Genomic DNA, 22490 nt, shown 5'->3' on the forward strand with positions numbered 1-22490 from the left:
TAATAAATGGTAGAACCTAGTTTCTGACATGCAGTGGTTTCAATTTATCAGTGTTCTCTGTTTACTGAGTGTCTGTTAGATGCAAGGCAATGCTGGACACTATAAAGGATATGAAAATGTATATGACAGATTTTGGCACACCTCGTAAGTTATATAATTAAAATATTGCCTTTGATGTAAGGTTATAAGAAATTAACTAAACCAACTGAGGGGAAGGGAGGGGAGGAGGGAATGTGTGTGTGTGTGTGTGTGTGTGTGTGTGTGTGTGTGTGTGTGTGTGTGTGTGTGTGTGAAGTGTCATTGTGTCATCCCTAGTTTTCAGAAAAGGGGAAGGAGGATACCTAACAGTTAAATGTCAGGTACTGCTAGATAGTATATCCACTTTCCTTTAATCCTCAGAACAATAAGATCAGCATTATTAATTCATTTTACAAATGAAGAAACTGAGGGTCAGAAAGATGAAATGAAATCTTTCTGAGTAGGCGAAATACAGTCCATCCTAGAGCAAGGAGAGGGACTAAACAAATAGCCCAGGGTCTGACTATGCAGTAGTGGCTAGAAGTCACCAACAGGGAGAGGATGTGTTAGTTGGAATTCTTGCAGAACAAGAATTTTAAATCTTTCATAGTAGACTGATTTTCCCTTTGATGATCAGAGAATTTCAGGTCTTTCTACATGTAGAAATCATCAGCTCCATCTCCTTCGTTTTAAGGATGATGAAACCAAGGGTCAGACATTGGAGTCTTGCCCAAGGTATGAGGCAAGTGAGTGGGGAGCTAGAATGGGACTCAGGACTCCTGACTCCCAGGCCAGGGCCCAGTCACGTTTTCTGATTATACTGTCATCAATTACTGCAAAGAAAGGGAAGACTGAATATGGCTGAACAGCAACATGTCTCCACTGGACTTTCGGACACTGTCTATTTTGGGTTTATCTACTCTTCATGGTCTCTAACCAGGAAAGAAAACCAGGATGAGGAGTAGAGAAGATTGCCCTGAATGAAGATTCAAGGAATTCTGTTTTTCTTCTGGCTCTACAACATTCTTAAATCAGTACTCAGATTTTAGCAATCCAGGTTCCGGGGCGGTAAATGTCAATCTAGACTTCTTCAGAGCTATTTGCAGACTTGAACCCACAAATGCCCAAGTGTATAAGAGTTAAATTGAAGTATTCTCACCTGTCTGAGAATTGTCTCCTGAATCACGATGAATCTTGTGAATCTAAAGTTGTTCAAAAGTTTGACAAAACAAGAAAAAGAGATTTTAAATACAGTATTAGCTATACTCCTAGCCAAACAATTTAGTTAAAAAGCTCCGAAGCTCCAAGAAGGCAAGAAGCTGCATAGATAGTATGAAGAGATGAAAGATGTACAATAAGCGATAATGCTACAAATGCTCTATTACTTCCGGGCGCTTATAGAATGGCCGAGCCCTAGAGCAGGAAGGTACCCAAGGGATGAACTTCCTATGCAGGCCATCTAAACCTCCAGTCAGCTATTTTCATTTTTGACACTGTGCAGAAATAGAGAAAAACAAAAGCTATAACTAAATTTAAATAAATATATACATTTATAAATATATCAATTTATATATCCTGTTTAGTACGTTTCAGATACAATATTTTTCTGTAATGTCAAAATAGCCTGAATTTAAGTCTAGGATTTTAAAAAATCTTCCTAAAAAGTTCTTCAAATACCTGTCCATTATAGACAAAGTCAATTTAGAAAATGTTCCTTCACAATGAGATTTGAACTTCAGATATAGTTTAACACCTAGTTCTTTAAATGGAGCCCCGGTGAAGCAGTGGTTAAGAGCTCAGCTGCTAACCAAAAGATTGGCAATTTGAATTCACCAGCCTCTCCTTGAAACCAAATGGGGCGGTTCTACTCTGTCCTATAGGGTTGCTGTGAGTCGAAATCAACTTGATGGCAACGGGCTTGGGCTCAATAAATGTCTGTTAAATGATGAAATGAAGTCATTAACACTAGAAATATGCTTTCTTCGGAATTCTGCATTTCTTATGTTCATCACTAACCAAGATACTGTTATCGGGGCGCATTTAGCTCAACCACACTTCTAATCATGCTGTTCCGCTGCTAAATATACCTACTTCCAGTTGCTTAAACAAGTTTGTGGATGGGATTGAGTTACCTTGAAAAACAAGGCAGGTGAGTTTGGAGGATTGTTTATGAAGGACGTTTAGTATGGTTTAGTACTACCAACTCTTACAGCCAGAAATTCCACATATATCTGAAATGGGCAAAATGTTCCAGCTTGATCTAACTGTAAAACTGAAGTATTAAAATAAGGGTTTTCTATGAATTATTCTGCCCAGTCCTTTTCACATAATTACAGAAACAATTACATGACCAACCTGTGTGATATCTTGGTCATAATCTGACTAATGGCTGTGACTCATTTATCTCATAATTATGGGGCATTTTTTATCTCTTCTGTGAACAAATACTTTATATATTTCCTTTAGGGATAAAGACCATTTGCTACTAAGCTACTGAGTGCAGTATGAATTTTTTTTTTTAATAGAATTAAAAAAAATTGTGTTTTAGGTGAAAGTTTACAGAGCAAATTAATTTCCCATTCAACAAATTGTACACAAAGTGTTCCATGACATTGGTTGCAATTCCCACAATGTGTCAACACTCTCCCCATTTCCGCCCTGAGTTCACTGTTTCCTTTTGTCTGGTTTTCCTACCCCTTCCCGCCTTCTCTTCTTTACTTTTGGGCAAATGTTACCCTTTTGGTGTCATATAATTGTTTGTTCTATGGAGCACATTCTTTTCGGGTGTTACTGTATTTTATAGGCCTGTCTATTGCTTGGCTAGAAGGTGGTTTCCAGGAATGGCTGCAGTTCCAAGTCAGAGGGGTATCTTAGGCCATAGTCTTGGGGGTTCCTCCAGTCTCTATCAGGCCAGTAAGTCTGGTCTTTTTTTGTGAATTTGATTTTCTGTTCTACATTTTTCTCCCACGCTGTCCGGTACCCTCTATTGTGATCTTGGTCAGAGCAGTTGGCAGTAGTAGTTGGGCACCATCTAGTTCTTCTGGTCTCAGGGTCGTGTAGGCTGTAATGCATGTGGTCCATTAGTCCTTTGGACTAATTGCTCCTTAAGTCTTTGGTTTTCTTCACTCTCCTTTACTCCAGATAGGAAGAAACCACTAGCTGTATCTTAGATGGCCACTCGCAAGCTTTTAAGACCTCAGATGCTACTCACCAAAGAAGGTGTAGAATATTGTTTTTATGCACTATGTTATGCCAATTGACGTAGATGCCCCCCGAGTCTATAGTCCTTAGCCTTCAAGCCTAGTATCTTTGTCCTGGGAGGTGTTTGGTTGTGCATAAGTAGTTTCCATGACCGTGCCCCTTGTGTGTTCTATTGTCTATATTGGTATACATGCAACATCTACAAATATATATGTAGAGAGATCCACAACTTAACCTAAATCTGCAGTTGGGGTCACTCCCTCACACCCTCCCACACCTCTTTAGCCTACCTACCTATGTATCCCTTAGTAAATCACTGTTTAATACTGTTGTTGCAGGATTGCCTATGTTATAGTAATTGCCTTAGTTGCCCGTTGTTCTTGTGTTCCTTTCATTGTCTTCCTTTGCCTTTCTCATGTTGTGCTAACTCTCCCCATATAGTTTATTGCCTTTCCCCTCACCAATATCACCACGTGTCTTCTATCTATTAAGGAATTTACCCTCACTCCCCCTCCCTTCCCTGGTAACCATCAAAGAATGTTTTTTTCTGTGTGTAAACCTTTTCTTGCCTTTTTTTTTTTTTTAATAGTGGGCTCATACAATATTTGTCCTTTTGTGAGTGGCTTATTTCACTCAGCATAATATCCCCCAAATTCATCCATGTTGTGAGATGTTTCATGGATTTGTCATAATTCTTTATCATTGTGTAGTATTCCATTGTGTGTATATACCACAGTTTATTTATCCATTCATCTGTTGATGGGCACACAGCATAAATTTTTGATGCTACACCAAATGAATAAAACTTCTGCTTTGCAAATTGTTTTCTCAGTCAACATTAGCTCAGAAGCAAGTGATCTTTAAATACTTAGCTTTTCTCTCTGAATCACAATACATCTCTCCTTTAGGAACAAAGTCCCATGACTCTCTAGATTACACACACACACACACACAAACCCTTTTTGTCTTTCATCAGCCCCTACAGGCCAGCTGATTGAACTGTGGGGCTCTTCAGCCTTCCAGGTGGACTTTGTGTTCTGTCTATAGTAGAGGCAGATGAAATACAAGGTCCAGTAGGTACACAGGCCAATCCTGCCTTTGGGAAGGAAATGTGCCCCTGCCACCGAGGGGGAGGAGGGAACAGCAGGGAGAAGGGAGATAACAGGTACCATTTCCATCTGCTGAGGTGGCTCTCCTGTCTTTCTCCACATACTATGATTTCTTTGGCGCTTACTAAGCTGAATGCCTCCCCTCCTTCCAGCCCCTGCCATCCCTAAATTGGCTCATCTGCCTCTGATGGGCTTTCTCCACTCTTAGTGAGCGCACCAGAGCCTGGAGATAATCCTCGACCATTGCTTGCTTTACAAGCAGAGATTCTGTGGATCTGTGTCAGCATCTGTTGCTGAAGGCCCTATTTTCATGGTCACTTCTTAATCCCCTTCAGCAAGAGCAGTGCCTAAGGACCTTCGCCAGTCATACCCCAGCAGTGCTAGGTTTTTAATGAAGCTTCCTGACTCCGATTATCTATGTACCTCTTCCAAATACCCCACTTGACAATTAAAGATTCACTTAGATGAAAACATTCTTGAATTAGAATTTTCTTTTGGACGTCTAAACCCACCAGTCATTTATAACTTCTTATGAATTGAGCAGCCACAGGAGGCTTGTGGGCTAGAGGACTGTTGGGAGAGAGGGTCTTTTGAATGTGGAAGGTCTTAAGGATAAGCTTTGCCCAGTGATGACAACAGCCATCCCTTACATGCTTCCCAAGTGCCAGCAACTTTACATTGGTAATCTATGATTATTACAACACCCTTGCAAGGGAGAAAGTGTCCTCTTCCCTTTTGATAGACAAGGAAGTTATGGTGTAGAGGGGTTAAGTAACTTGCCTAAGCCACACAGCTAGGCTGTGGCAGAGCCCAATTTCAAGCGGTGGTCTCTCTAGCTCCAAAACCATTTCCTCTTAATCATACTGCTTACTACAATGTGGCCTCTGGAGGAGAGCCCTAGGCCCAGGCTTTTAAAAGGTGATATGTCTGAGACTATATCCCCTGGATCAGTGCAGGACATCTTTTTGGAAGTATAATTTTCCTTTAAATTTTGGGGAAGGTTTGAATCTCTGTTAGCAAAAGGTTTTATCGCATGCTATAGCCAAGAAAAGGGAAGACCAAACGTCCTTGTGTCAATCAATCTCTCTGTTGTGTGGGTTTTTGCTTGATTTTCCTTTTGTGAAAGCTTGAAGTGCAGAATAGTTTCTGTACAGTAGTGACTGAGAATTTTGATATTGTGTGTTACTGGGGAACCTGGAGGCTTTAGTACTACAGTTTCTGCAATGTGAATACCGCTGTCCTTGGCCTATGAAGCTCTTGCTTGAGCTCAAAGCTGGGATTTCTCAGCAAGTCCTTGTAGACTGAAAATCTGTTTTTTTTTGGGAAAAAAACCATAATTTCAAACCTTTCATTATTTAAAATACTACAGGTCCCCACAGTCTTGCTGTCCTCTGCTCAAACACTTTGCTTAAAAACACCTGATTATAGAAGCTTCCCAAATGTTCACTACCATTAGAATGTATAATTATGGTTGATTCAAACAATGAAATACCATACAGCAATGAAAATGAACAGACCACTGTACAGCAAGCAATACTATGGATGAATGTCACAGAAATAATGTTGAGTGAAAGAGGCCAGACGTAAAAGGGTCTGCGCTTTGTGATCGCATTTAAACAAAGTTCAGCTACAGGCAAGACTAATCAAAGGAGTTAGAAGTCATGATAGTGGCTCTTTGGGGGCATGCATAGTGCCTGGACCAAGCACAAGGAGGGCAACTAGAGTGTTGGTAATGTTCTATTTCTTGATACGGGTTCTGGTTATATAGGTGTTCACTTTGTGAAAATGTGAATTGTCCCTTTCTCTTTGCATGCTATATTTCAATAAAAAGTTTATGCATGTAGAAGTAACAACATATGCAAAATTAATGACAAGTATTTGCTATATAATATCCAGTTAAAAAAATAAAAATTTTACATTATGAATATAATTGAGTGAGTATATGAATTACTATGTACTGGCAGGGAACAGAGAAAGTGATATGAATATGTTAAGGTATTGGAATTATTGCTGTTAGTATTTCTTTTTGAACTTCTCTTGATGTTGATATGTTGTGGTTGTTACTGTTAATTGCTGTCAAGTAAGTTCCGACTTATAGTGACCTTATGTATAACAGAACAAAATGTTGCCCAGTCCTGCGCTATCTTCATGATTGTTGGTACGTTTGAGTCCATTGTTGTGGCCACTGTGTATTTTGAGTAACTTCCAACTTAGGGCCTCATCTTCCAGCACTATATTGGACAATATTCTGTTGTGATCCATAAGGTTTTCACCGGCTAATTTTTGAAAGTAAATATCCAAGTCTTTCCTTCTGGTCTTAGTCTGAAAACTCCACTGAAAAGTGTCTACCATGGATGGTCCTACTGATATATGAAATACCAGTGGCATAGTTTCCAGCATCATAGCAACAAAACTTCCCAAAACTCAGAGTCTGGTAGCTTGGAGAAGTGTGCCTGAAAATGTCAAATCACTCTTCAAGACAGTTTTCTTTCATATGTGTACAATTAAAGATCTATAATCAAAAAAACTGATTATGCTTGGCTCTAAAAAGCACTAGAAATTCTCTGTCTCCCTCTGGGTATGTGTGTGTGTAAGATTTCAGGGTCATTTGTTTTCCTCTTAAAGAATCACCATTTTATAAAGTATATTTTCACTTCACATCCACCATAATGGCTAAAGTTAAAAAGATTGACAACACCAAATTTTGTTAAGGATGTGGAACAACTAGAACTCTCATACATTGTTGGTGTGAGTACAAAATTGTGCAACCCCTTTGAAAAAAGGTCTGGCTGTTTCTTAAAGAACTAAATATACACCTACCCTATGACCCAACAGTTCCACTCCTGAGCATTAAGATAAATGAAAGAATATATACACAAAAATAATTGTCTAAGAATGTTCAAAACAGCCAAAAACTAGAAACAGCCAAGGAGTTCAACAGGAAAAATTACACTCTGATAGGCTGAAACAAGAGAATACTATTCAGCAACAAAAAAAGAAAAAATTCTGATACAACATGGAAGAATCTCAAAAATATGATGACGAATGAAAGAAGCCAGACACAAAAGAATACACTGTATGAAGCTCAGAAAAGTGCAAAACTAATCTATAATTCAGAACAGAGGTTGCCTATAGGGGTGGGAAGGATGGGAGTGGAGGCACGGATAGACTGGGAAGGGGGCTGAGGGAGCTTGTGGGATGATAAAGTTCTGTATCTTGATAGGGTGGTGGTTACAGGGGTATATGCACTTGTCAAAACTGAAGGAATGGTACACTTAAGATTTGTGCATTTCACTATGCCAATTTCACCTAAAAACAAAACTGAAAACAAGTATTAAACTCTTAATGGTATGCATGATTAAGTGACAAGGCTAAAATGTATTAATACTTGCAACTTAGTTTGAAATCTATCAGAAAATAAGATGGACTCATGAATGGATAGAAGAATAGATAGATTTGTGATAAAGCAAACATAGCAAAATGTTATTTGTAGAACCTGGGTGGTGGGTACGTGGGTATTTCACTACACAATTCTTCCAACTCTTCTATATGCTAGAAAATTTTCATAACAAAATATTGGACAAATTGTATTTTCAACTGAGAATATGGATTGATGGCTAAAAATTGGAAGTCTGAACTATAATTTTCAAGTCTGTAAAAATAAGCAAGATGAAGGCAAATGAGAACAGCCTGAAACTGAACATGGCAAAATGATATGTCACAGCCCCTGGGACCCCCTACCATGAGCCTGGGCATGATGATGCTGCACCATTTCAAACCATAACGAGGAAATTGCTATAGGCAGCAGCTGTCAATCTAAGAAGTGTAAAATTTACTTAGGTAACTATTGAAAACATCAATTCTATTAATTGTGGATTTGCAAATGAACCTAGATCTTGGTATCTCTTGTGGGAGAAAAATCCTAAGAAATAGCAACTGAAATGAGTCAAGGCCAGCATCAGTACAATAACAAGCAAACAACAAATAAATACTTGATGCCTCCTTCAACATCCATTTCAGAATCACCTTGGGAAGGTAAATAGCACATGCGAGAAAAAGTTGAGTCTGTTTATTCATCATTAAATGACAAAGTCACACTTAAATCACCAGATAGGCTGACATGCAAGCCTAGGGGGTCATCCTTACCTTATCCCTTCCTCTCTCTCATCTCCCTGTCCAGTCTACCATCAAATCCTGTTAATTCTCTCTCCTAAATACCTCTGGGATCACCTGATTCTCTCCATTAGAATACAGGTTACCATCAGCTCTCATTTGAACTTGGCACTGTCCCATTAACCAGTCAACTCCCCAACCCAATCCATTTTCAACTCTTGTGTATGTTATTGTACATTGTACCCAGTATAATCTTGCAAAACTATACATTTAATTCTGTCATTCTTCTGCTTAAAACCCCTGCTTCCCTTTGCTCTTAGGGTAGATCCCATATGCTGACCTGGCTATGAGGCTCTGCAGCATGGCCTTGCCACCTTTAACTCTCTAGCCGCACTGCTGACCCTTGTCACTCTGTCCTGGGCTCTTCAGCTTGCAGGCCATAGTGGCCTCCTTTCCATCCCTCTAATCTTCCCATATTCTTTATCACTTCAGGGCCTTTATACATGCTATTCCTCTGCCTGGGAAGCTTCCCTCCCCATCCATCCTTTCTCCTTTGCATACTTGTACTTTAGGTTTTGGCTCAACTGTGATTTCCACAGGGAAGCCTACCCAGATGTTTCCAGCACATCCCAGTCCCTCATGAGGTCAGGCCCTTCTGTTACATGGTCTCAACAGACCGCTCCCTTATTGCATTTATAATTTTGCATTTTTTTGAGTAATGTCAAACTATAAGTTCCATTTGGTCAGGGCTGTGTCTAATTTGATCACCTTTGTATACTAAGTGCTAACAGTACTGGCACGTAAAAACAGTTCAACGAATATAAATGAGCCCATAAGAGACTGAGATTAACTAGGTTCTTACCTACAGCTTGTGGTGAAAACACTGCTACTAATGATTTGGCCATCATATTGGTTTTTGTTGATTATAAAAAGACCAATATTGATGTCTCTAAAGACATTACTTTACAAAGTGTTTCATGGTAAAATACTGATAAATTTATCATAAAATGTGAGTTTTTAAAAAAGCAAATATACTATTGACTCAAAAAATGCAACCACGGGTACAGATGGGGCCAGATCTATGACAGGCAAAAGAGTTGGTGTGATAGCGAAAAATCAAAGTCATTAAATTCCCAAATGCACCTTTGCCCCTGAAACAGTTCTCTGAGAACCCTACACAGCCAATAGATTCTACATTTCTCAGTGTATTCAGTGGAGTGGTAAAAATGGTAGATATTATTCAAAAACCAAAAAGATGGTTCATACACACACATTTGTAAGGAAATGGAAGTGTAAATGACTTTGAACTATTTCTTGATAATATAGAAAAAGGCTGGCAAACAAGATACAAGAGAAAGATTACTGCAAAGGACTAATGGACCACAACTACCACGGTCTCCACTAGACTGAGTTTAGTACAACTAGATGATGCCTGGCTACCACCACTGACTGCTCTGACAGGGATCACAACAGAAGGTCCTGGACAGAGCTGGAGAAAAATGTAGAACAAAATTCTAACTCACAGAAAAAGACCAGACTTACTGGCCTGACAGAGACTGTAGAAGCCCCGAGAGTATGGCTCCCGGACACCCTTTCAGCTCAGTAATGAAGTCACTCCCGAAGTTCACCTTTCAGCCAAAGATGAGACAGGCCCATAAAATAAAACGAGACTAATGGGGCACAACAGCCCAGGGACAAGGACTAGAAGGCAGGAAGGGACAGGAAAGCTGGTAATAGGGAACCCAAGGACGAGAAGGGAGAGCGTTGACATGTCATGGAGTTGTTAACCAATGTCATAAAACAATATGTGTACTAACTGTTTAATGAGAAACTATTTGTTCTGTAAACCTTCATCTAAAATAGAATAAAAAAAATTAAAAAGAAAAAGGCTGGCTTTGATGGAGAGACTCATATTCTGATCAAAGTTTTCATACTCAGATTTATATTGTTTTGTTGTTTCCCCTTCCCAAACTGTTATGAAATGAGATAAAAATCTGGATAAGGTAAAGGAAAGTATTATTCACTTAAATAATAGGTGTAGCTTACAAAGTTGGCTTATTAAACAATCTTTTTGTAAGATTGAACATTATTAATCAACAACTATAGGGCAAAACTGTGAGTGCTTTAGTGTATATGACAAGATTGCTGTGATGAAATGCAGTCTGAATGCTAGATGAAGATTTTTGATCCTGGGAACTGAGTCATTTGAGACCCCCTCCCCTCATTTACATATAATGAAAATGACAATGTGAGTGGTATAATACCGAATTATCTTTGATCATCTTTCTTTACTGAAAATACTTTGATGAGTATTTCCATGGAAATGATGGATACATCAAAGATCTTTTCCATCTGCTCTAATTTCAAAAACCACCTGGAGGTACAGGCCTTGAAATCTCCACCCAAGCACCCCCACAACACTGGAACAAACCACCTCCTATCCTCAATGATTACCTTTACATAGCTCCTAATGCCATGGACCTACCATATGTCTGTCCATTTGTCGTTCTGTGGTATCCTGCATGTCACTATGATGCTGGAAGTCATGCCAACATATTTCAAATGCCAACAGGGACACCCACAGTGGACAGCTTTCAGTGGAGCTTCCAGACTAAGACAGACTAGGAAGAGAGGCCTAGGTGATCTACTTCTAAAAATTATCCAATGAACACCCTATGGATCACAACAGAATATTGTCCAATACAGTGCTAGAAGATGAGTCCCCTAGGCTGAAAGGCACTCAGAATGCACAGTGGCCACAACAATGGACTCTAGTATACCAAGGATCATGAAGATGGTGCAAGACTAGGCAAATTTTTGTTCTTTTGTACATGGGGTCACCAGGAGTTAGAGCCAACTTGACAGCAGCTAGTAACAACAAAGCCATGGACAAGCTGTTGCCATTTGTTTCCGTGAATTGTGAGTATGGGTTTTCAACATACTGTCACACTAAGACAGAGAGGAGAAATTGCATGGTTGCTGATTCTGATATCTGGTGTCAGATCTCTTCACTTCGGTAAACTTCATGAATCTAACAGATTCAGTACAACAGCGTCTCTGCCCTCTTTTCCTGATTAAAATAATTAAAAAATTATTTATATCAAACCAACATTCGTTAGTTTGACATAAATGAAAATACGTATGAATTTTTAAGATTACACAAGAATAAAAAGAAAAATTCTAAGGCCCCCCACCCCAGGTCAACTGCTTTATGCCAGACAAATATAAGTGTATCCTTCTCTGCTTTTAGATATTGTCTTGGAAAAGTTTAAGCATCACTCTCCTATATAATGACAGATCTAGCATGTTCAGCTATCACTGATATTCCTTGGTCAAAATATCTTTTACCTCCAGTGCTACGGTCCACCGGCCTTTATACATTTTTAAGAGACTTTACAAAGAAACACTCCCATTATTTAGCCCAGTAATAATCATTCTTTGTCACCTTATGAAAAAAGACTTAAGTAAGATAACATTCCACTTTCTTTTTTAATGGCTTTCAAATACCTGAAATGTAACGACCACTTTGCTTCACAACCTAGCAAATGGTGAGTTTTCTAACATGGAAATATATCAGTGGTCCTCAGACTTAAGCATGCATCAGAAACTCGTCTGGAGGGCTTGTTAAAACACAGATTGCTGGACTTCATCCCCAGAGGTTCTGCTTCAGTAGGTCAGGGAAGGGCCAGAGAACATGCAGGTCTAACAAGTTCCCAGGTGAGGCTGAGGCTGCAGATCTGGGGATCATACTATGATACACGATGCCCTACTACTCAAAGTGCATGCAGTCTGTGGACCAGCAGCACTGATAGCATGGGGGAGGCTTGTTAAAAATACTGACTCTCAGGCTCACTTCAGACTTACTGAATCAGAATCTGCATTTTAGCATTTAATCCCCAAGTGATTAGCATGTACATTAAAGTTTGAGAAGTATGGCTAAAGTGGAAAGATCAATCATAGGTTTTGGCAACAGACCAACCTTACTTCATCCTTTTAAAAAAAAAAATGCACGTAACATTATTACAATAGGACATGTATATATATGTATGCGTGTATGTACACATGTGTATAAATTTATGTGTTGCCGTCGAGTCGATTCTGACTCACTGATCCTACAGGACAGAGCAGAACTGCCCCATAAGGTTTCCAAGGAGTGGCTGGTAGATTCGAACTGCCAACCTTTTGGTTAGCAGCCAGGCTCTTAACCACTGCGCCACCAGGGCTCCCAGATGTATATGTGTGTATGTGTATAATTTGGGGGTGGGGGATCTGCTCAAAATTTTTGACATGAATTTATTTTTAAGTCCCTATTTTCCTTCCCCTCAGTCCCTGGTAACCACTGATCTTATTTTATCTCAATGGATTTGCCTATTCCAGATATTTCATCTAAATATTCTAGATATTGCTACAAAAGTCCTCTTTAAAAGCAAAGATGACATTTTGAGGACTAAGGTGCGCCTGACCCAAGCCATGGTATCTTCAATTATCTTATATGCTTGCGAAAGCTGGACAATGAATAAGGAAGACTGAAGAAGAATTAATGCCTTTGAATTATGGTGTTGGCGAAAAATATCGAATATACCATGGACTTCCAGAACAAACAAATCTGTCCTGGAAGAAGTATAGTCAGAATGCTCCTTAGAAGAGAGGATGGTGAGACTTTGTCTCACATACTTTGGACGTGTTATCAGGAGGACCAGTCCCTGGAGAATGACATCATGCTTGGTACGGTAGAGGGTCAGTGAAAAAGAAGACCCTCAACAAGATGGATTGACACAGTGGCTACAACAATGGGCTCAAGTGTAGCAACAATTGTGAGGATGAGGATGACACAGGACTGGGCAGTGTTTTGTTCTGTGTACATAGGGTTGCTATGAGTTGGAAATGACTCTATATCACCTAACAAGATATTTCATACAAGTGGGATCATATAATATTTGTTTATTGTGCCTGGCTTATTTCACTTAGCATAATATTTTCAAGGTTCATCCATGTAGTAGCATGTATCAGAACTTAATTTCTCTTTATAGATTAATATTACTCCATTGTATGCATATAATGGAGCCCTGATGGTGCACTGGTTAAAGTGCTGGGTTGCCAACCGAAAGGTTGGCAGTTTGAATTCATCAGCTGCTCTTCAGGAGAAAGATGTGGCAATCTGCTTCTGTAAAGATTTTACAGCCTTGGAAACCCTACAGGGCACTTCTACTCTGTCCTATAGAGCTGCTATGAGTTGGAATTGACTCAGTGGCAGTGGGTTTGGTTTTTTTTTGGTGGGGGGTGTGCATATACCTCATTTTGTTTATCCATTCATCTGTTGATGGGCACTTGGGTTATTTACACTTTTTGGCTATTATGAATAATGCTGCACTAAACATTGGTGTACAAGTATCTGAATGAGTTCCTGCTTTCATTTCTTTTGGGTAGGTACCTAGGACTAGAATTGCTGGTCATATGGTAATTCTATGTCAACTTTTTGAGGAACTGTCAAACTGTTTTCCACAGTGGCTGTACCATTTCATAATCCCACAATTGGATGAAGGTTCCAATTCCTCTAAATACTTGCCAACATTTGTTATTTTCCATTTTTCTGATAATAGCCATCCTAGTTGGGGTGAAGTATCTCATTGTGCTTTTGATACGTCCCTAATAACTAATGATGTTGAGCATCTTTTCAGGTACTTATTGGTCATTTGTGTACGTTCTTTGGTGAAATGTCTATTTGTGTCTTTTGCCCATTTTTTACAATTGGGTTGTCTTTCTGTTGCTAAGTTGTAGGAGTTCTTTATATATTCTTGATATTAGATTATTATCAGATATATAGTTACCAAATATTTCTTCCCATTATGTAGGTTGTCTCTTCACTTTGTTGGTAAAGCTCTTTATTGCACAAAAGTTTTTAATTTTGATGAAGTCTAATCTATATATTTTGCCTTTTGTTGCTCATGTCATATCTAAGAATTCATTGTTGAAAGCTAGGTCCCAAAGTATTACTCCCATGTTTTGTTCTATATTTTAGTTCTTGCATTTAAGTTGTTGATCCATTTTGAGTTAGTTTTGGTGTATCGTATGAGGTATGGGTCCAACTAAATTATTTTGCATGAGGCGATGCAGTTGTCCCAGCACCATTTATTGAAGAAACTATTCTTTCCCCCCACTGAGTGAATTTAGCACCCTTGTCGAAAAATCAATTAACCATAGATGTATGGATTTATTTCTGTATTCTCAATTCTACTCCATTGGTCTATATGTCTATCTTTATACCAGTACTATACTCTTTTGATTACTGTAGCTTTGTAGTACGTTTTGAAATTGGGAAGTGTGAGTCCTCCTACTTTTTCCATTTTCAAGACTGACTTGGCTATTTGTGGTCTCTTTCAATTCCATATGAATCTGAGGTTTGGCTTTTCCATTTCTGCAAAGGCAATTGTTGGAATTTTGATAGGTACTGCTCTGACTGTATAGATTGCTTTAGGTAGTATTATCATCTTAATATTATTAAGTTTTCCAATCCATGAACATGGAATGTCTTTCCATTTATTTAGGTCTTTTAAAATTTCTTTTAAAGTCTCTGGGTGGTGCAAATGGTTAAGTGCTCGACTATTAGCCAAAAGGTTGGCGGTTTGAATCCACTCAGAGGTGCCTATGAAGACAGGCCCGGTGATCTGATTCTGAAAGGTCATAGCCTTGAAAACCCTATGGAGTAGCTCTACCCTGCACACAAAGGATGACCATGAGTCAGAACTGATTCGACAACTAACAACAACAATTTTTTTTTAGAAATTTTCTTTGTGGATACCATGATGATTATATTTACCCTCCTAAATTTACAACAACCTAGTTTAAATTGATACCAACTTAATTTCAGTAGTATGTAAAAACTGTTCCTCTAACTGCTCCCACCTCCCCCTTTATGAGGGTGATGTCACAAATTATATCTTTATACATTATGTGCCCAATATCATATATTTATATTTATTATTTATGCGTTTGTCTTATATTACATGGATCATAACAAATATAATTACAAACCAAAAATACAACAAAACTGGCCTTTATACTTTCCCCTGAAATTACTTTTATTGAAGGTCTCTATTTCTTCATATAGCTTCAAATTGCTTTCTAGTGATGAGAATTTTATAAACTGGAGGGTTCTCATTAGCATTTCTTTTAGGCCAAATCTTATAGCAATGAACTTCCTCAGTTTTTGTTTATCTGAGAATGTCTTAATTTCATCCTTATTTTTGAAGGACAGTTTTGCCAGGTACAAGAATCTTGGATGATGCGTTTTATTTTTTTTATTTCAGTATTTTGAATATATCATCCCACTGCCTTCTCACCTCCATGGTTTCTGAGGAAAGTCCACACTTAGCCTTACTGGGGCTCCTTGTAAACGACCATTTGCTTTCAAGATTCTCTTTGATTTTAGACAGTTTGATTATAATGTGTCTTGGTGTGAATCTCCTTGGGTTTATCCTACTTGGAGTTCATTGAGCTTCTTGTATGTGCAAATTTATGTCTTTTGTCAAATTTGGAAATTTTTTGGCCATTTTTCCCTCAAATATTCTTTCTGCCCCTTTTTCTTTCTCCTCTTCTTCTGGGACTCCCATAATGCATACTGGTCCACTTCAGGGTGTCCTACAAGTTCTCTTATGTTTTGTCCATTTTTCTTTATTCTTTCTGTTCCTCAGACTGGATCATTTCAATTGTTCCATATTCAGGTTCACTGATTCTTTCTTCCAGCAGCTCAAATCAGCTGTTGAGCCCCTCTAGTGAATGTGTCATTTCAGTTATTGTACTCTTCAGCTCTAGGGTTTCTGTTTGGTTTCTTTTATAATTATCTCTTTTCTTGATTTCCTTTAGCTCTTTGCCTATATTTTCTTTTAGTCTTTAAGCATATTTAAAACAGTTGTTTTAAAATCTATATTTAGTAGGTTCATTGTCTGGTCTTCTTCAAGGATAGCTTCTGTTGGTTTACTTTGTTCCTTTGACTGGGCCATCCTTCCTATTTCTCTGTATGTGTTGTTGATTGCTGGTGTTGAAAATGGTACATTTGAGTAGTATAATATGCCAGTTCTAGAACTTACGTCCTCCCACTTGTCAGGGTTTGCTAGCCCCCACTCCCCCTTCTTCATTTATCTCCATTTATTCTTTCCTATTGTTGAAGACTGTGGTAGTCCATTAGCTTAGTGACTTTTCAGACTATTTTTGTTAAAACAAATGGAAGCAAAACCATTAGGGCAGGGTGACCCTCTTGCAGTCTTTGCAGAATGGCTCTATGCTGGGGCAATCCTTCACCAGGCTTACAGTGAGTCAACAGATCCACCAAGGAGAAAATTTAGGATTACCTCAGGCCTTTCTGGATGTGTGTCTTGCCCTGGGCATGCGTGTGGCTCTCCAAATTATACAAACCTGAATGCTTGTAAATGCTCCAATTTCCCAAGGAAATTCTCTCCCAGGGGTTTTGACCTTGGTATCTCAATTGCCCTCTTTTGCCCCAGGCAGCCACAGGCCCTCAATTCACCTTGCAGAGCCTCAGACTTTGCCTGCTACAAGAAACAGACACAAGCACTTTGCTTTAGTCCTTCAGGTAGTCAACAACTGATTCCAATAGGCAAACACCACACTTTGTTAGTAAAGTACATTCTGTTCACTCCAGAACTAGGGACCAAGATTCCAAGCTGGAAATGCACCTGTCATCTCTAGCCAGCAGCCAAGCAGGGGTGGAGGTGATGCGGAAGCCAGTATCAAAAAAAAAAAAAAAAGCCTGAGAGTCTACCTATCATTCAGGCAAGCCTTTGCCTGGCTACCATGATTCCCCGACTATTCATCAGAATTCCAGTAAGTCTAATATTGTAATTTTCTCCTGTTTTTTCTTTTTTAAATTTTCTGTGGGAGGACAGGAGCATGGAGCTTCTTACTCCATCTTGGTTCTGGTATCTCCTGGTTTCATCTTTTGATACCTGCATTTCTAGTTGTGTAACCCTGGGGAACTTAGTTGTTTCACTGAGTTTCAGTTTCCTAAAGGGTAAATGGAGGCCAATACCTACTTTCTAGGATGTAAGAGGCTCAAATGAGATACATGTGTGCAAAATGCCTAGCCCAGTAGCACTCAAACTCGTCTCTATATCTGAATCACTTGGAAGGCTTGTTAACCCATTGCTGGGCCCTGTCCCGAGGCTTTCTGATTCAGGTCTGGGGTGGAGTCTGAGAATCTGCATTTCTAACAAGTTCCTAGGTGAGGCAAAGGCTACTAGTCCAGTGGCCATACTTTTTTTTTTTTTTTTAGAACCACTGGCCTAGCCTACAGTGGGTGCCCAGATAATGCTGGTTCTCTGCCTTCTCTTTCATGGGTGTATTATGTTTGCTGAGAAGTTATTTGGATACAATGATGTTTATACTGCTTGCCATTTCAGCACTGATTTCAGTTTACAGAAGTTATTTCCTTTAAAGCTCTATATTGAGTATACATGGTGTGCTCTGCTGAGGGGTTTGTACATAAGCAGCATAGTTGTGTTTGCCATTTGTATGGTATCATTCCTCCAACATATGTCCCCTCACTGCTCAGTGACACACACTTATATATAAATAGCTTCAGAAATAAATTTCAATTTGCTTAAAGTTTCTTGTTCTTAAAGAATTGTCAATGACTGATGTCACTTTTGCTAAACACTTTGAAGTGTCAACTCATATGCCTGCTAGATTTTGTCAAGAGAATAAGGGAATTGCAAGATCTAACATTTTTCCATTCCTGTTATACTAGCACTCAACAGAGTCATTAAATTACTTAATGACACTAGGGCTTCATTTACGCTCCTATTAGTATAAGACAGAAGTGATCAGCAGGATCAGGGCTTAATATATCAGGCGACTTGAGAGCTAATGCAGAGGCAGGGACAGCACAAAGGAAAAATTAATAATAACAAGAAAGCAGAAAAGTAAAATAGTTTTATCATTTTGTGTCCTGAGGTTCAGAACATGCTGTTCATTAGAATCTTCATTTACATTTTGTGAACAGTCACTCCCAGGAGAAAACAGGCATCTCTAATTGATACCTCATCTTCCAATTCAGCTCAAGAAATATTTATTGGGCATGTGAAGCAAAGATGGTTAGGACCCAGTCCCTGCTTTCAAAGGATTTACTGTCTAATCAAAAAAAAAAAAAAAAAAAGAAAGAAAACCAAACCCATTGCCTTCAAGTGGATTCTGACTCATAGCAACCCTATAGGACAGAGTAGAACTGCCCCATAGGGTTTCCAAAGAACAGTTGGTGGATTCGAACTGTGGACCTTTTGGTTAGCAGCAGAGCTCTTAAACACTGTGCCACCAGGGCTCCTTACTGTTTCATAGGGGACACAAAATGAGTACTGTCACAATGAATTTATTCATTATTTGTTGAGCATATATTTTGTGCCAGGCAATGTCTAGGCACTGAGGATGTGACAGAAGACAAAAGAGATAAAGCTTCTATTCTCAGGTAGCTAGTTCAAAAGTGCCAAAAGAGAACACTTCCCAAAGGGTGGGATGCTGAGGGGTTCAAGAAGCAAGTTTAGGGTATTCCCAAACCTGACACTAACTAACCTTGAATGACACAGTGAGAAAGTCATTTGCCCTTTCATGTTTCCCCAAGCCTTCTGAATGTATCAAGGAGAAAGTCTTAGGGTGGTGCTGATGTGTCTTAACACTAATGCTTGCTAAGGAGAGGAGGCTCAGGCTCAGAGCTTTTAGCCAACTCTGTCTAAAATTTAATAACACTATGTTTTTTTTCCTATTATATTTATATTTAGTGTTACTTTATATTATGGCAAGTGATTTTGGTTTTCCATTTAGTAGTGATTACTGCGGTGATATAGGGTTTCCTTCTGAAGTAAATCTAAGCTTTAAAAGTGGGCCTTCAAAAGAAAAATATGAAATATGAACAAGTCAGGTGGTGCCTGGTTATGGCAACTATCTGGGAAACAGTCATAAGAGATGCGGCCACTCCCGGCTTCCCAGATGCACTGGCTATCCAGGGAGGGGAAATCATACCAGGTTGCAGGTTAGGCTTCATGGGGAGATGGACAGAGATGGGCCTTGAAGGATGGATAGGACTTTTGGATGTAGACAAGGCATGTACATAGCATGTACTTAATGAGGATGATAATGACACAATTGCCTTTGGTTCCAACATTGATCATAGTGGATAGAGGGAGCAGACTAGGGGTCTGTAAGAGTTTAGCTGCAGAACCCTTTCTTTGAATTAACTTTCCCAAAATATAAAACAGGTAAAGCAGAGCTGTTTAGTTGAAAGAGCAGGAGGGAGTGGAGGTCTGGAGCCCCTCATACTTGGCTTCTACCTTTCTCTGGAGGAAGCTAGGACTTCCCTTAACAGAGAGTGAAAGTAGATAGGCAAATCCTTTGATCTTAGAGATAAGTAAACTGATGCTCAGTGAGGCTGTGTCTACCTGTGGTCATGCTGCTAGCAAGGGGCAGAACTGGCACTCACATGGCGAGGCTGTAGGAGCCAGACTGACCATCAAGCAGCTGGGTAAACACAAGCAAGTTACTTAACTTTCTAAGTTTAGTGTCTTCGTGTGTAAAATGGGCAATACTATCTGCCTCACAGGACGGTTTCATACCTAGCACAGGGTCTGACATAGTTCACAGCAGCCATTATCATGTCCTAATTCTCAGCGATGCTCTCTGCATAGCCCTGCATTGCCTGCACCTCTGGTTTACATGACACTCCTTTGAATGCCGCAACCTTTTCTGGTCCTAGGTCTTAGGTCTAAAGGCTGGTGCCACCTGTTAAGCAATACTAGTAAATGAGTCCATTAACCTAATTTGGTCTGGAAATGCTCCATTAGAAACAAAGGCCCGAGAGGGGTATTAAACAACACTCCTCTGCCCTGAAAAAGGCCATGACCCAAGCATGATTCAACAAAAACAGATGAACCAAGCAGCATGTATAATTTTTAAAAAAATATACAAATCCCATGTGGCATGGACAGATTTTTTTCCTTCCAGACACAATAAAACTAGCACCTGAGCTGAAGTAGGAGCATCATTACTAGAATGCAGTAAATTTTCCTCTTAGTCAGTAATGGGTTATGAGTGGAGTATTGTGATGAGAGGCTAGTTACAGGAAGACATTACAAGAGAACTTTAATGTTCTGGGGTGACCTGGCTGACCAAAGGGAGATAGGAGCAGATGGCAGCAAATATAGTCATAACACACATTCTCACTTTAAACAAAGACATGAATTTTTATCTTCTAGCTTTTCCATTTTGCTGACTCTGGTACTATTATGCTGAAGATGAACCAGAACAACACATCTAGAATTCCTGTCTGGAAGCAGCTGGAAACCCAAATGGATTTCAACTTTTAATACTTTTTGTTAAAGTTTTGGTCCCGTCCAGGAAATTGTTCATTTGGGGTCTTTTAGACTGATTCACCTGTCTAACCTGACCTTCCCTGCCTGGGGCTGTCCATGTTGAGCCTTTATCAGCAGAAAGTTCCAACAGTAGAACTCATACGTTTGGGTCTTCAGGCTCCCTCCAGTGATAAAACTACCCCCATGGCATGTAGGTAGGTCTGCTTTAGGAAACAAAACAAAGTAATACAAGCTCAGAGGATTGTTTACCACCCTACAAGAAAATCTGTCAGTAGAGGACCCTAGGAACCCTGGAATCTTCCTTATATGGCCTCATCAGGGGCAAAAACACAGCATCTAAATCAACATATATATGACAAGTATTTCAAAAGTTTCCTGTGAAGGAAACTGCTTTGTCCTCTGGGAACTATTTCAGTGTCTGAAAATCCACATTAACAACACAATTTCTCAAGAATTAGAGACCCTAGTGATAAGGTGTCTGTGTTTGAGACTGTTTGGTTCAGCCTGCAGCCTGTAGGCAGTTAAGACACCTATTGATATGTCATAGAGGGAGGCAGCTGAGGTTAAGTGGTTAGGGGACTTGCCCAAGGGCACAGAACTGGCCAGAGATAGACTGAAGGATAGAACCAGTGTGTACACCACCTTCTTATCAATCTTCAGTCATCAAAAATGGCAAATATTTGGGTAAACATTACAGAAAAAACTCCTTAATTTCTTTAAAACCTATAGACTTTAAGGCAAAAAAAAAAAAAAATCATAATACTGTCTTGTGGGGCTTATAATGTATATAGATGTAATATAAATGAAAAGTATAGCATAAAGGAAAGGAGAGAGGATGGTAAATGGACCTTATGGTTAAAAGGTTTCTATATTTTACATGAATTATACAATATAAGGTTCAGTAGACTGTGTAAAGCTAATGAAGTATATGGTAATCCCTAAAGCAACCCCTTTAAAAAAAAGTAGCAATTTAACTAAAAAGTCAAAAAATAAACTAAAAAATTTTCAAACAATCTAAAAGGAGGCCTCTATAAAGGAATAGAGAAACAAAAACAAGCAAATAAACAGAGTGGACAAACAAAAAGCAAATAATAAAAAGAAAGAACTGAATACAACCATATCAATAATTACATTAAATGTTAATGGAATAAACACCATAATTAAGAGGCAGAGGTTGTCAGAACTGATAAAAAAGCAAAACCCAACTACATGCTGTCTACACAAAATGCACCCTAATAGACACATAGGTTGAAAGTAAATGGATGAAAAAACATACATCATGTGAACAGGTAAGCATAAGAAAGCTGGAGTGGCTATATTAATATCAAATAAAATAAACTGTAAGACAGAGTATTACCAGATATAAAGAGGGACATTTCATAATGATAAAAGGGTCAATTAATCACACAGACATACATGTATCTTACCTAATAATGGAGCTTCAAAACACATAAAACAAAAAAATGATAGAATTATAGGGCAAAGTAGCAAATCTACAATCATACTTGAAGATCTGAACACTCCTTTTTAGCAACTGATAGAACTAGAAAAAAATAGTAAAAATATTGTCTTAGTTATCTAGTACTGCTATAACAGAAATACCACAAGTGGATGGCTTTAACAAAGAGAAATTTATTCTCTCACAGTCCAGTAGGCTACAAGTCCAAATTCAGGG

General features: G+C 39.0%; 1 protein-coding gene across 1 annotated transcript in view; it reads right to left on the reverse strand.

Annotated features, from left to right (window-relative positions):
- PDE8B (phosphodiesterase 8B) overlaps positions 1 to 22490 on the reverse strand; it is a 299340-nt gene that overhangs the window by 54910 nt on the left and 221940 nt on the right. The window contains exon 11 of the mRNA XM_023729447.1: positions 1178 to 1220. Coding sequence (XP_023585215.1) covers positions 1178 to 1220 — 43 coding nt within the window. The remainder of the gene's footprint in view (positions 1 to 1177; positions 1221 to 22490) is intronic.

Source organism: Trichechus manatus, unplaced genomic scaffold (genome assembly GCF_000243295.1).
Source record: "Trichechus manatus latirostris isolate Lorelei unplaced genomic scaffold, TriManLat1.0 scaffold00029, whole genome shotgun sequence".
Classification (NCBI taxonomy): domain Eukaryota; kingdom Metazoa; phylum Chordata; class Mammalia; order Sirenia; family Trichechidae; genus Trichechus; species Trichechus manatus.